The 16,020-nt window shown below is 40.7% G+C and overlaps 1 protein-coding gene and 1 long non-coding RNA gene across 3 annotated transcripts in view; one reads left to right on the top strand and one right to left on the bottom strand.

Annotated features, from left to right (window-relative positions):
- lpar2b (lysophosphatidic acid receptor 2b) overlaps window positions 1–7,737 on the top strand; it is a 30,056-nt gene extending 22,319 nt beyond the window's left edge. For both annotated transcript variants that reach the window (XM_033624465.2, XM_078166371.1), the window contains exon 5: window positions 3,826–7,737. In XM_033624465.2, coding sequence (XP_033480356.1) covers window positions 3,826–3,921 — 96 coding nt within the window. In that variant the 3' untranslated portion in view covers window positions 3,922–7,737. The remainder of the gene's footprint in view (window positions 1–3,825) is intronic.
- Window positions 7,351–9,978, bottom strand: LOC117255061 (uncharacterized). The gene is made up of 2 exons (XR_004501530.2): window positions 9,789–9,978; window positions 7,351–8,216 (listed from the first exon to the last, which is right to left on the bottom strand). It is a non-coding gene; the product is annotated as an uncharacterized LOC117255061 (long non-coding RNA).
- Between the last annotated feature and the right edge of the window lie 6,042 nt (window positions 9,979–16,020).

The following is a 16,020-nucleotide window of genomic DNA, read 5'->3' as shown; positions in this document are numbered from 1 at the left end:
ATATAAACACACACACACACACACACACACACACACACACACACACACACGGTCAATATAGTCAATAACATGGCTGGGCACTGAGGAACCAGGTGAGGAAAGAACCACCTATGGGGAGCTCATCCACACTGAGAGGTGTCACAGCCTACGGCCACAGGGAGCACCACCACAGAGACCACCCCGACCCAGATAGACTGGGGTGGACTCCACACATGGTGCAGAGCCCCCCAGTCCTCCAGACCTGAGGGATCTCCAGGACGACGTCCCTGCGGGCAGACCGGACACACCTCTCAGCGTGGAGGCCCCCCATGAGGAAACACTGGAGCTAAAAACTAAAAAATAAATAAATGAAGATTTAGAAACTTAATAATAATAAAATGCATAAAGATTTAAAAATAAATCATTTAAAAGCATTAGAAATTAAAATAACATATAAGAATTAAAAGAGTAAAAGAAATCAGTTAAAAGCCAAACTAAAAAGGTGAGTCTTGAGCCTCCTTTTAAAAACATCAACAGTCTCTGCAGTCCTGATGCTCTCTGGCAGGCTATTCCACAAGTGAGGGCCATAATGGCTGAATGCAGCCTCCCCGTGGGTTTTTGTTCTAACTTTTGGAACAGTTAATAGGCTGGTGCTGGAGGACCTCAGGATCCGCGAGGGTTGATATGATAAAAGCAGGTCAGATAAAGAAGATGGCCCAAGATCGTTAAGACATTTAAAAACTGATAAAAGAACCTTAAAATCGATCCTGAAACACACGGGGAGCCAATGCAGCCATTTTAAAACTGGTGTAATGTGCGCCCGCCCTCTGGTCCTCGTCAGCACGTGTGCGGCTTAACAAACTAAGACTCAGAATTATGTCAGTTGAATTGGATTTGGCAGTTCAACACAAATATTCGACAATTGGTTCCCTGTTTTTCTGTCTAAAGTTTGAGAGTTTGAACAGGGTTAAGCTGGACATTCAGGGTGACAGTGACATTTACATAATAAAGGAAATAAGACAGGTTAGCCCTCCGAGCTAATGCATGCTAACTGCTCTTCTGATGAATTGGGAAGTGTGCAACAATTTTTTGCAGACACTAGATATCCAACAAAAGCCAGAGACTGTGTGTCAAACTGGACAACATAAACATTCTAAATGGGTCCAAAAATAGAAAAATGCCCATGCACAGCTGAAGTCAAGGTGCTGGTGCTGTGGCAAAAGTACAAACGTGTAAAGAAAAAACCACATATATTGTGGCTACGTACCGCACACAAGACAGGACTGAGAAAGAGGATTGAGAATTTAATAGAGCAACGCGTTTCGCTTACAGCTTCATCAGGCTCATACTGGGCACAGGAAGACAGTGGTTTAAATAGGAAACAGCTTCTAAATGGGTCCCTTTGTGTTTCCTGTTTGAATGTATGTTAATGCAGAAGCTGATAGGAAGTAAACAGGAACCAAATTTGTTGCCCTAGCAACAGAATAGCAATGAAACGGTCCATACTTGCTGCAGACAATGTGTGCGTGTACGCTTCACAGCTGCCATGCGTATTTTGTGGCCGTTTGGCGCATAGACCGCTCACTTTGACGCGAGGTAACGTGACGCATGTGTGAGATCCAATATTGACATGAACACAAGAGGCGCTCATGCGAAGTAGACCTCTAGAGACCGTGAACGTGAGGTCGACAGCCTTTCTTCAGAACAATAGTTCTGAAGAAAGGCTGTCCGGCATTGTGTATAGCCTACTACATCCGGAAATACAGTGTCACCGCCTTCTTCACTTTTTGTGACCTCTGTGTCTGAGTGCTGTGGTCTGCCCCTAGCGGAGACCACCAGTATCAGGCGTTTTGGCAGCGTCGACAAACAACTGTGTTGCGGCAAGTATACACACAAGCGCAGCACACTATGTACGCGTACGTTTGTCCACACAGCCAGTATACTTGTGCCCTAAGCCAAAGGCAGAGGATAACGGAATATTGGAGCCTGACTGGGCAAGGCATCTTTTCCTCGGGGGAACCTTCCTCTGTCTCATTCAGACTCATCGTGGGTCTTTCCACAGCTGCCTGTACCAAAAGAGCAGCGTGAAAGTGTGGAACGTTCACCATGCAGCTAAATCAAGGGTCCAAACATCCCCAGAAATACACTGCACACTGACTGACCAAAAAAATACAGCTTCATTTGAAGATTCTCAGTCAACTAAGGGTCTCCAGCCGATGATTAAAATCTTTGACTCTCAGGAGTAGCCCTACTTTTATGCTCAATATTTTTGTGTGTGCCTGTGTTTGTAGTCATTCACATAAGTGCACAATGATTTGCCCTCTGTGTTTCTTTGCTCTGTGCACTCCCAACCCCTCCAACTCTTGCTCACAGTGTCTCTCCTGCTCTTAACATCCCCAATTTGCCTGTACACTCACTCAACCGGACACAGTGTGTCACAGTTTCAGCTAATAGGATGATTAGTAATTTCTGACAGGCTGTTTTGTCTCAGTTTTGGTCACTATTGGTTTTTGTTTGTTAATAATTTCTCTATAAAATATAATATGTCTGTGTGCTAATATTCTAATGAAGTGTCCCATCACACACTCAGAGTTTAGACACAAATATAGTTGCATTGCCCAGCCAGAATGTCACAGTCCATGAAGCAAACTTCAGCAAAACATCAAGGAGTGACCTTGATCTAACTCTTCAAATAAAAGGAGGCCTAAGTGGTGACTCCGCCTTTTACTATAAACAGATTTCTTTTTCGGAATTACCCTGATGTCTTATGCAATCGTGACTTAGTTTATAGAGAGCACAACATTTCCATGTTCTCCGTGCTGTTTGCTAGTTTGTGTGTGTTGGATGGCGTGCTCTTGCTGTACAGTCTTAAACCAGTCCAGATGTGTGCTGGTGGTTAGAGTGGGTCATGCTCCTTGCCACATTTCCTCTGACTTGTTACTCTGGTATGTGTGTATGTTGGAGACATGCACTCTGTCACTCATACACATGCATGCCGCCTGTTAATGGTGCTAGCAGGAAGTGCTAGCGCTGCAAGTGTATGTGTGTGCACATGCATATGAGCATGTGCACTGATTGACAGACGCACTGTTTTACATATTTTTTTCGTTAGTGACATTAAGATAGAGAAGAAGAGGAGAGGAGGCCTGAGGGGAGGGAGGCATTAGTGAGATGGTTTGGAGAAATTAGCATTTGCCCTCTCTTGTGTGTTGTCGATAAAATATGTCAGTGACTCACGCAATTGAGAAGGAAGTTGGACATTTATGGATAATAGCAAATCATCAGCAAGTACTCTTAAAGGACTACCATTACAAGAGGATATTAAAGGCATAATATTACATTCAAAGCATATTCTTTGTCTTTAGATTTCAGATAAATGAACGTGTTGATACTTATTTTCATATTATAGGCCTGCAATTGATATTATGTTGCAGGCAGAAATGTCAGGAACATTTTCATATTGCTTTGGGTTTATTTTTGTAAAAACATTGTTAAAAGTGTTATAAATAAATGCATAAATCTGCCTACATCTGTGATTGTTTGGTCTTGTCTGTCTGCCTGCTTTGCGTGTCAGCGTGAGTGCTTCTTTGTGATCATTTACATTTGATTTGAAGTCAAACTGTGGAAACTACACATAAACCTGTTTTCAATGTCCCACTCTCTCAGCTTGTTTCGTTCTTTTTGCTGGTTTGGACATGACTAACCCATTTTCTTCTCTTTCTCTTTCACTTCCCGTTACTTTCTGCTGCACCTAATCCCCATTCCTTATTTTCCTTTCCCCTCTCCTGATCCCTTTATCTCATTCAAATCTCGGCCTCATATTCTCATCTGTCTTTCTGTCTGTAGAACTATAAGTCTCGTATTGCCAGGCCAACAGAGGGCAACGGGGCGCTTCTCATCCGGGACGAATCAGAAGACGTCCCTGCCTCTTCAGAAACCTGAATGAACTCAAACAACGAGGAACATTCAGCACACTCGAGTCATGCAGACACACACTTGACGCTATCTCTGCTGGCATAAACAAGCCTTAAGACCTGTTTTTCCTCAGCCAGCAGACCGTCGGGTCGGGGTCAAAAAACTGTTTATTCTTTCAAAACCAAATGGATTTATACCTCTGCTACCAGCAGACAATGGTGTGTGTCTGCAGAGCAAAGAAGAAAAGTTAACTTCTAATCTCAGTCGGCCAACGTGATAGTGAAAGAATCTTCTAATTCAGCTGGAAGCAAGTGGCTCATTTGTGCTCCATTAACAACCTTCAGCAGACACAAGACCGCAAAGCCTTTCATACTGGGTCATTTAAACAACATGGTGGAACACTGGAGAGCCCATTTCCTGTTGAGACATAAATGAGATCTGCCAGTTGACCCTAAATAGATGATGGTAGAAGGTGGCCACTGAACAACTGGAACATGCTGGCAGCGCATGGAAGAAATGACTTTAAGTGTGTGGAGAGTCGCCAAGCATATAAATGTGCTCTGTCATATCCTTGTGATGGATTCTTGTATATGTGAGTTTATTTGTTGAATCAGTCTAAAGCTAATGCAGTCTCTGTTCAGTTTTTGTTGAAACTGTTTTAGAAAGATGTTTTGTACTGCGTCCTACAGAGATGTCTGTGAATGGATGTGGTGGACAAAATAATACCACTTGTTGGTAACAAACAGTTTAGACAGACCTGAACATTATGGCCTTTATGAGGGCAGGGTTTGTTGCATTACTTTAAGCAAGGTGTGCCTAATAAACTGGCAGTGTGTATGGAATCAGTGGACATCGATGATACCAGGGTTCATTTTGTACATAAAGAGGAACTCTGAATTTCTTCAACCTGGACGCTTTTTCCATGTATTTATGTGGAGTGACTCACGACACATAATAACAATATTTGAAACTCGTTCAGTATTTAGATAGAGCTGCAGCTGGCAGCAGCAAAACAGGCTGCAAATTAACCACCCGGGCAGGTGTTTCGTGTCAGTTTACATCCATTCAGAGTGCTTGTCTCTGCCACTAACATGCTCACATCATTATTATGACTGTCTTACAACATTATGGAAAGAACCCTACAGAGAAATGAAACGTTTTTCCACACTTCTCGTTAGTTCCAGTCTTGCTAAAAGGGAAGTCTTGGTGTGAAATCTCATGAGAGGCGACTTGTTGCAGGAAGAAAATGGTGGAAACAGGAGTAAGATTCAGAGGGAGGAGTAGCGGGGGTAGTTTGTTGTGTCTGAGCACTGAAAGTGTATCTTACTCTTATCTAAAAGGTTTTCAGTGTCATGTCACAAGAGTCAGAGATTTCAGAACAAGACCTCTCTTTTAGTGAGACACAAAACAGACTTGAACAAGCAAACAATCAAGGGGAAATGTTTCATTTGTTTTTAGGGTTCTCTTCATGATGTAAGGCACTCATAATAATAATCTGAGCCTGTTTGTGGCAAAAACAAGCACCTTTATTGGATGTAAACGGATGACGTGCACTTGCCCCATGTGGTTACATCGCAGCCTGTTTTGCCGCTGCCACCTGCAGCTCTCTGGATCAATACTGGACCTATTTGAAAGATTTTTGTCCCCATTTGTCACTTAAATACAAAAACATGGGAAGGTAGGGTCTAGGTTGAAAATTACGGAGTTTCCTTTAAGACACAATGTGTAGTAAAAGGCCACTGAAGCTCATGGAGATGACCAAGTCGACCCTAAACTTGACGTTATAAAGGGATTTGTTAATGGTTGATAGATATTGATTAGTAACATGTTGATATTAGCAGCAGCATCTGTGTTGCCAGGTTATGAAAAATAACCTGCACTGTGTTCAACAAGCTCCTTAATTCATGCAGGAAAACCCTCTCTGATTGAGAGCTGCAGAGCATCCAGACCAAAATCCATTAATTACCAACTTAACATTTACTGCAGCTGTCATATTCAGCCACTGTCTCGTCGTCGTGGCTCTCTGAGCTGGTACACGTTTGGTTCTGAGCTGATTGTGGGTCTAGTTTTTTGTTGTTTGTTTTATAATTGTCACAACGGCTTGGTACAAGTTTCTTATTACTGTTAGTGTCAGTAGTGGCATGAATGTTATATTTGATTTTATAGTTGTAAAGGTTATTTAACTGAAGACCTGATAGACTATTGCACTGAAATAACCCTCAATCAGGGATTTACTATCCATGTGTAACTGATGATTTACTATTAAGATAGAAACTCGGGACCCTTTAATGGCTCGCTTTTTAATAATCCTCGAGATAAAGATCTCACTAAAAAGACAGCTAAATATCCTTAAAGAGGATGAACGCCAACCAAATGTAATTTCCCAGCTTAGCAGCTCATTACTCTTATAAATGGCTTATTACCGATCTCAAAGGCTTTAGTAATACTTTATAAACATTAATAAAGCCTAAGTTAGAATTTAAAGCTTCTAATTCAATCGTCTTGGCTTAGGATGATAACATTTGAGATGTGTATTTATAGTTTTTACCTGAACATCTTCACACTTAAAGTGGAAAAGACTCACCCTTTAATGTGCTTGTTAAAGGTCCAGTGTGTACGATTTAGTGGGATTTGGTGACATCTAGTGGTGAGGACTGCTCATTGCAACCAGCTGAAATGTCTCCTGATCAGAATTCCCTCAGTGTTCATTGTTCAGGAGGTTTTTAAGGGGAGCTGAATTATCTGCAGAGGTCTCCTCTCCAAAAGAAACAGACCCGGTGATTTAAACCGGCTAAAACACTGACTAAAGCAGTTTCACATGACAAAGCAGTGTTTATCTGATGCAGTTTGGCACATGTCAGAGAGACTGCTAGTCCCAGCACCTGCTAATGTGTGCTCACCTTTTTCTCTGATAACTTAAGATCCAGACATTCAGGAGGTTTTTCCTGTGAGCCTGCAGAGGTCTCTCCCTGTCCAAAACAAACAGACCAGGTGATTTAAATATGGTGTTGCTAACTACGGTGGCGGACACAAAGATGTGAATGGCCCTATCTAGAGCCAGTGATTCGGTTTGGTTTGTCCATTGTGGGCTACAGTAGAAACATGACAAAGCACCATGGTGAACTCCGTAGAAGAGGATCCACTCACTATGTAGATATAAATCATTCTAAGGTATCGAAACACGATTCTTATTTTCAGGTGATTATACATGTAAGAACACATATATTACATCTCCCAAAATCCTACACTGGACCTTTAAGATGCACATTAAAGTCTAGATTTGACTTTTCCTCATAACTGTCTATTTAAACTGTTTGCTCCCTGATGCAGTACCAGTTAAAACTCATTGTAAACGTATTTGTTTTGCAGTTATAGACCGTACGCTATACACTGTCTCACTCAAAGTTTGTTCTTTTTTGTTTTTGTGCTGATGTGACACAGTACGCCTTTTGTAAATTGTTTGTGATATAAAACTTTATTTATGATCACATTGTAATTGTAGATATCATGTACAGTATTTAGTGCATTTAAACACATTTACCATTTATCAGAGATAACTCAAAAAAAGAAAAGAAAGAAAGAAAAACCAAAAAAGGGAAATCAAGCTTTTCATTTATTGTTAATCTCCAGAAATGTCTGGATTTCCTTGTTGAAACTTTTTGTTGAACATGACAGAGTAAAACAGAACACGTGAGTGATGGGAAACTTTAAGGTGAACATATAGCAATAGTTTTATGTTAATATTGTGAATAGTGCTGTGTTTCAGTTTTCTGTGTGTCATTTTCAGTCGTGATGTTCTGACCTCAGTAACTGACATTTACGTCATTAAATATTTTGAATACATGTATCTCTCTGACTCTCCTGTGGCCTGTTCACTGACAGCTTGTCTCATCTTTTGCCAAATTCAAGGTTCTTTCTTTCTAAATTTGCTTTTGATTTCATTGAGTCTCTCATTTTCTTCCTTCACACAGGGAGAGACAACCTCTTCTTTATCTGCTCTCCTACATTCTCCAGCCCTCCTCTGTCCTCCTTCCTCCCCAGTGACGTTGTCGACTCCTTCCTCATGTTACCAAGAGAGACTCTTTTCAATGATGTAAACTCTTTTTTGTCTGTCGGCAGTGAGAATTTCCTCTGAGGATGCTTCTTCTTCTTCAGGTTATCCAGTTTCAGTTTATCCAGTGCCCGAGGGATCTTCTTCTTCTTGCGTTTCTTATTGGGTAGCGCCCCCTTCAGCTGACGCCAGGCTTTGTTCAGAGGCGACTTCTTTTTCTTCTTCCAGATGAAGTGTGTTTTGGAGGAGGAGCCGCCCATCCCCAGGTAACCTGCAGGAGAAGTATAACATGATCAACCTGAATGTATGGAGTGTTCTGGAGGCCGGCTTTTCACAGCTGACGTACTGAAGGAAGGAGGAGCACAGAGAGCTGAATCTTGAAAGGAGGACGTAGTTTCTAGTCCCCTCTTTTATAGTTGCAGGTGTTCATTTCAAGTTGATTCAGATTTTTGCCCAATATCACAAAAAATATTCAAGTTTTTAAAAAGGAAATGTCAAAGGGAAATTCAGAGCATGTAAATTTAGGCTGATAGTTTCAAAAGTTGGTTATTTCAATGCTGTAAATCCAATAAAATTGTGGCCTTGATTTGCCTCCACACAGAGGATTATTACTAGATTATGTTGCAAACGAATATGTTAACATTAAAAAAGGTGTGCTTTAATCTATTTATGCTAGTAAAAAGAATAAAAATCAATTTTTCAAGAGCGCCCTGGCCACGAGTGCAGCATAAACATCATTACAACATTAAACACAAATAGACAAATACAGCTGTCACCACTTGGCAAACACAGCATCCAGTTAAAATGCAAAAAACAAACAAACAGCTCAATACAAAAAGATACATTTCACCATGATGACTTCGGTGAAAATTTTAGGAGCAATCACATTTATCAAGAGTGCTATAAAACTGACTTAAATCCCCCTATAGTAAACAGCTCCAACAATTTCAGGTCCTTTTGTTCATTAGTATTTAAAACCTTTTTTCCCTAGTTCAATTTGAATCTTGGGCACCAACATCTGTATAACTCTGTGAGAGTACAGGTGACATTAATTCTGGGTTTTACACATGTATGTACACAGATCAGAAGGAACCAGCCCCAGCAGAGATTTAGATATAAAAGTCAACCAATGCAAAAGTCTGTGGATGTACAGAGAAGGCTATAAAACAGCTGCATACAGTGTACAGTGGTGCATGCAGTTTCCCCAGACAGTAATAAAACGTAAAGCACAGTGGTACATAATGTCCGACTCATTTAGGCACTGGTCAGGTGCAGTCATGAAGAGCAGGTCACAGTAATAATCCAACAGTGGTGAACAAAAAATTGTTGTCAAAGTCAAGTGTTTGCTTGCCTGGAGAGAGAAACAGGATTTATTTCTGAAGAAGAAACTTAATTTAAGTTTCAGGTTGGAAACAATGTGGTTTGATTGACAACTTCTGATCAGTAATACTACCTAAATACTTACATGTTTTTATGTTGAATGATAAAAATATTTTTTCACAAAACTGTAAATTGTGCTAAATTTGATGTACATAATTGTAGTAGATGTCAATAGACATAAACATTAGGATAAAACCTACTGTTGTTCATTATATTCATGAATAAATGACTTTATTTCAAACTAAAATTATGACAAAAACATAATAAAAAAACAAACAAGACAAAGTTAAGTGTGCGAAAAGTAGTAGGTAGAAGTCAAACTTATATGTCCCTACCCCTTTCTTACATTTCTTCTTTAAACACATATATTATTTCAACAAATTCCCAAATTAATTCACAACTAATACCACCCCTGTGCTCTTGTTTACCTTTCAGGTACACACACAAAAATGTCTTTACAAACCTTACGTCGTCTTCTCAGAGCATAAGAAAGTGTTGCTCATTTGTGTCCTCCGTCCTGTGTCTAAAGATAACCAGCAGGTTCTTACCTTTATCATCATGTAAAGGATCTGATGGACCACATCAGATAGAATCACTGCCTACACCAAACTCACTAATGGAAAAATGTGTGAGAAAGGTCAGTGATTTTTTAACAAGCTGCCAACAAACAGGATGAAAACAAACTGGATGAAGGAACTGGTTCTGTGACATTCTTTGGCACTGACGTTGTTTCTGTTTCTACTGATTCAGAGATGACTTACAGCACACCCTCCTGTGCCCAAGAACACCTACAGCATGTTTATGTCATGTATATATGGCAGTTTATTTGACTTTATAAACGCTCTATGTGTGTCTCTTAAACGTAGAAAATTTAATGAGACTTTTTCACTGAAATTTATACTTGTCATAGTAGGGAAAAGCACAGCAGTTAGTGATAACATTAAAGGGACTGTTCACCCCAAAATCAAAAGTACATATTTTTCCTCTTATCTGTAGTGCTGTTTATCAGTCTAGATTGTTCTGATGTGAGTTGTAGAGTGTTGGAGATATCAGCTGTAGAGATGTCTGCCTTCTCTTCAATATAATGGAACTAGAAGGCACTCAGCTTGTGGTGCTCAAAACACACACACACACACTAAAAAAACATTTAAAAAAACTCAGCAGCAATGTCTCTTTGCAGAAATCATGACTCAGTTACCAAAGATAATCCACAGACTTTGCTATAAGCAGAAGGAAGTGTGCATCTACTGCTAGCTCAACTAGCACCACTGAGTTAGCTAACATTAAAGCTCCGGTGAGGACGACACCATTCATGTTTACATCTCTCGCTGTCACGAGCATGAGCCTCTTGTCCATGAGTAGATGAATGCTTCCCTTTACTGGTCATGGTTTCTGGAAAGAGACTTTGCTGTTGAGTTTTTCAAATGTAGTTTTTTGCACTTTGAGCACCACAAGCTGGGCGCCATCTTGCTCGATTATATTCATAGTTCCAGACTAAGCTCACTCGAGAAGACTTTAAGTTATTTGATATGTGCATGTGTATAGTTGTAACCCTTTTCGTCTCAGCACCTATAACTCACTAAATTTTTGCATCAGAGCTAGAGCTTAGATTGGGCCCAAAAAATCCAGCCCGACCCCACCTGAGCCCGTGTTCTGTCCGAGCCCGGCCCAGCCCGTCCCTTTAACTGTAATTATGAGCCCGAGCCCGGTTTAAACCCGACATTTTTTTTTAAGGATACGAACGTGGACATTGAAGGCTGACTCTCGTCTTTCTTTTCATGGCAAGCCTTCGTCATGTGCCTCTTAAGTGTCAAGGTCCCTGTCTTTTTGCTGTCATATACCAGCATCGTGCTGCATTTAGTATACTCGACGAAGCCGACACACACGTCGTCACTGTCAACAACTCAAGTGCACGGCCAGTGGCACCCTCCGTCCCCAGGTGTGATAAGTAGTTGGTTCCATAGCCTAGGTCTATTATAAGGAACCCGACCCGTCCAAGCCCGAGGATAGTGGCGGGAAATTATGGTCCGGGTCAGGTTCAGGCTTGGGCAAAGAATCTAAGCTCTGATCAGAGTTCTCAAATTTTGACACAAGGTACCCTTGTTTGTCTACTACAAATAGCAATTATTCCAATTTCTCCAACCAGGCTATAATCACAGAATTTTTTAACTGATGTCAAAAACAATGAGCTTCAGTGCTACAACCTGCCCACTGCCAGGGTAGGTTTTAACAGTAAAGGTGAAGAATTAAAAACAACACAATTCCAAAAAATACATATTAAAAAAATTTACATATCCTCCTGCGACCCGAAATTTTCGTTGTTGTGCTTTTTAAAATTCTCCTAGCTATTTGGGATCAGTAGGACCCCATACTGTAAGTATAAAAAACTAAACATTGTCTACGATAATTAAATCCCAATGTCCTAAAGTGAGATGACATTAAAGTCCCAATGTCTTCAAACTTCCTAGCGTTACTGTTGCTAAATTGGTCAAATTCGTAGCCAGACTGACTTGGCAGAGATGGCGGCCATCTTGTTTTTACATTGATTAGTGTATTGTGCTCTTACTACCACTAGATGGCACAAAAATGTGTCCACAAATGACGACAACAGGTCTAAGTTAAGTAGAATGAAGTATAAGGTCAAGTAAACCCAAAATGTGATGTCCTCATATGACGATGCAGGGTCTCAGGAGGATATAGCTACAAAGATACAATTCATACTAAGGTCTAACTCACTAACCTGTACCTGTCTCATGCTGAGTCCAAAATAAAAGTCTGCCGCCTCAGTCAAGAAACAAGTCAAGACGTCCTCCTGCTGTGTATTGATGACTTTTTGACCGCTGATAGCCCCAAAGGACAGCGGAGGTTTTTTAATGTCTTGTAGTATCTGCTCAGTGTCACATGGCATGAAGAGTTCTTTGAGTACAGATCTTACTGCCGCTCTCTGCTTCACCTTATCTGATGCAGACTCTAATACCTGTGCAAACACACCCCTGTCAGTTATTTTCACCATCTCTAGCTGCATACTGAAAACAGGAGCAGGAGAGATGAAATGTGTTTAGTTGTCACTGGGGTTAGTTGTAACACTTTCAGAAGGTGTTACAACCATTCCCACCCCTGCCACACAGCGTTTAGAGAGCTGTAGCAGATATGCCGCACATTTTTTTTAAACGTGTGTGTATAGCTTTTTTTAGAGCATAGAAAAGACATCAGAAAAACATTTCAACAGGCACAGCAAGGTGCTTCAGCCTTTGTCTGAAAGAGTTCAGTTCAGGGTCCCATTCATTCAAATAAACACAAGAAGTTTGTGCTCTAGAAAAGGATCAGCACTCAGTGAATAACCTCCCTATGATAAGCTATTATGGCAAGGCTTAACTATACAGACCAGTGAGCAGTGATAACTAACATGTCTTTGGGGTCATCAGGTGGGAACCTCCTTTCACCAGTGTTTCGTCTAGTTGGTCCCACGACACCTCCAGGAGGCTAGACAGTGATCTCTGGCGTCCCAGAGACACTCCCCTAATGCCAGGTCTCACTGCTCCCTGCACCAACCCAACAACCTCCTTTACCTTACATTACACATGGCTTTCTCAGCCCAAACAGCACTGCCACCTTCAACCAAACCCAGGCTCTGTACATGCGAGCTCCAGGTAGAGACAGTGCCGATACTACCTTTCCTAGCACATTCACCATACTCTAATTCACATGCTACATAGCATAACTCCAATATAAGCTAAAGTTAAAGGAGATAGATAAACTCACAGAATCAGCCAAAACTCATCAAACACCTCTATCCTCCTTATAGAATCTCAGTCTCCCCAGATGTAATGTGTTTGCCATTTTAATTTAACCATAAATCATATGTAGGAACACGGCTCGTAAAATTAACTTCTTTGCAATCACCACTCCAAATAAAACAGCCATTTTTTTTGGCATTTGCTAGCAGAGGATAAGGAGCTAGTCATTCCAGGGGTATGAGTGCTATGAATGGATCAGGTTCCCAAGATTCTCAAAAGCCTCAGAGAAACAGTGAACTTCCAATGTATATACAATTATATGACCAGAAAGCATGTGCTAAATTGCTGATTGTAGATTTACAGCGGTTACAGACAGGTGAAACATCAGTAAAAGAAGCTTTGTAGATTTTCCCTGGAATAATAGTGTATGTAAAGTTTTAGATATGCTTCACAGTTTACCAAAGAGACTAGTCATAATTCTAATTTCAGCAATATCATATACAAATATAGACTTGGTCGGGGGAAAAAAGCAAAACTTTTATACCAGAAAATTAACGTTTTGGATGTAAAATATACACACTTCTTCACACAGCTTTGAAATTTCACATGCAAGGTCAGGAGGGAGGTGGTCATACATCACATGTATTGCATGAGTCTTACAGTCATACCTCATCTCCTCTATCTACACAAACTGTCATGTTTACACATATTTATTGGGGATGAGCCAATACATGGACAAAACAAGTATCCAGTACAGATAATGTACTTTTTACAAGTGAGTATCATATGAAAATGTGTCATTAACTGTGCTTGTGATAAATAAATCCTCATTTTGGTGGCTATGTTTAATCTTTTACTCTTGTGATAAAAAATGATCTTAAGCTCAATTCTGGGGCTGCTCTGTAAATACTTTAATCATAGGTAATAAATATGAGTATGGACCTCACTGATCCATAAGGCAACTCACTCACACATACATTTATTAATTCACTCTCTCCTGCATGGTAAGATGATCTGCACCTCTTCTCTTCAATACAAGCACTTTATTTAGACACTGTGCAGCAACCAATACAACTTTATGAACACAGAGGCAACCCTGCTCTCTGCTTTTACAGTGTGCACCTGCCCAATTCAAAATGTCCTCTTTTGTAGCCTTTGATTTCAGAGCTGTGGTGTGTTACCTGCTGCGGTTTCCTGTGTTGCACATGCACCAAAACCTTGAGATAAGAACACAGTATGAATTGTTGTTTCTTTTAGGTTAAATATGTTTATCCTTTTCTCTGTCAGGGTTGCAAATAATATTAAAAATAACTGTAAAATAATATTGTTGCTGAGTTGCTGAGTTTTGCATCTGGACAACAGATAAAAGTCACACTCTGGGTTTGTTTGCTGCACGTAGACTTTTTCACTCATCAGCTTCAGTGTCACTGTCATGGTTTTCCTGTTTCAGAGGATTCTGTGGTGTGCACATGCAGAGCACAAACAAGACACTGTAAGTGTTTGTGTGTCACTTCAAAATGCTGATGAGGGGTTTTGTTTACTTGTACTTACCTACTGTATTGTCTACATGTTGCTACACTACCGATATGAAGTGCAATAGTGCAAAACGGAACGTAAGAGGGGCTACGTCAGCCCTGTTTAAAACATTTGTCAGAGCAGACTTAGGTTAAAGGTTCAATGTGCAGTTTTGGAGAAAGATAGCTGATTGTTGAGTCTCACTCCCAGGTAGTCAAATACTGACGACCTTTGGTTGGCAGTTGGACCAAACTACCAGCCCAATGCGTTGGTATTTGACTACCTGGGAATGAGTCTCAATAATCAGCTGTCTTTCTCAAGAATTAATTGCATAATTCACCTTTTAACTAGGGTGGCATGGTGGAGCAGTGGCTGGCATTGCCACCTCACAGCATGAGGGTTCCTGGTTTGAACCTGGGGTGCAGGAGCCCTTCTGTGCAGAGTTTGCATGTTCTCCACATGTCAGCATGGGTTTTCTCCAGGTACTCCGGCTTCCTCCCACAGTCCAAAGACATGCAGGTTAACTGGTGACTAGATTGTGAATGTGAGCGTGAATGGTTGTCTGTCTCTATGTGTCAGCCCTGTGATAGTCTGGCAGCCTCTCCAGGGCGTATCCTGCCTCTTGCCTAATGACAGCTGGGATAGGCTCCAGCCTCCTGCGACCCTCAACAGGATAAGCAAAAATTGAAAATGAATGAATGAATGAATGAATGAACCTTTAAACCCTAGACTGAAAACATAATGGACATAGCTACGGTGACATCACCAATTGGTTTGTAGACTACCATTTTGAAACCTTGAGTTCAGCATTTCAGTCGTTGCCATCTTGGTTTTTTTGGAGCCAGAAGTGACCATATTTGGGCAAGAGGCTGGCGCTGTTGAGGGGGGAGGGGTGGATCATCTAACTGAGAAGCCAAGGACACTATGAGCAGACAACCTGTCACTCAGATCAGCCCTTATTATGAGTAACTTGAAAATAAGCTAGAGACCAAAACAGTTTTTGCACCAGGCTGTAAACATGTTAATTTCTGCTGTAAGGTTGTTTTTATATTTTATTTTCAAATTTTCCATGTAACAAAATGTACATGGATGAATACACACACAAACATGGCTCCAAATCCCCTCTCTAAAAGTAAAATAAAAACAACACAAAGTAAGAGGCAATATAAATAATCCTGGCTTAATCAGAGGACTAATGGTGTATCAATGCGATGTCCTTTTTACAACAAATCTGATAGAGGTGTTGGTAAAGTCTCAGTAGGCTATACATCAAGTAGGGCTGCCAAATCTTAAAGGTGTTGTATTTGTTTCATACTATACGTGATCTTTTCAAGTGGAATGCAGCTGTTCATTTCCAAAAACCACCTGGCTATAAGAAGGTGGGAATCAGACTTCCATGTCACCGCTATGCATTTCCTGGTAATGCTCTAAGCTATTTCCATA

The sequence above is a fragment of the Epinephelus lanceolatus genome, chromosome 3, assembly GCF_041903045.1.
Source record: "Epinephelus lanceolatus isolate andai-2023 chromosome 3, ASM4190304v1, whole genome shotgun sequence".
Taxonomy (NCBI): Eukaryota; Metazoa; Chordata; class Actinopteri; order Perciformes; family Serranidae; genus Epinephelus; species Epinephelus lanceolatus.
This window is presented reverse-complemented; position numbering and strand designations above follow the sequence as displayed.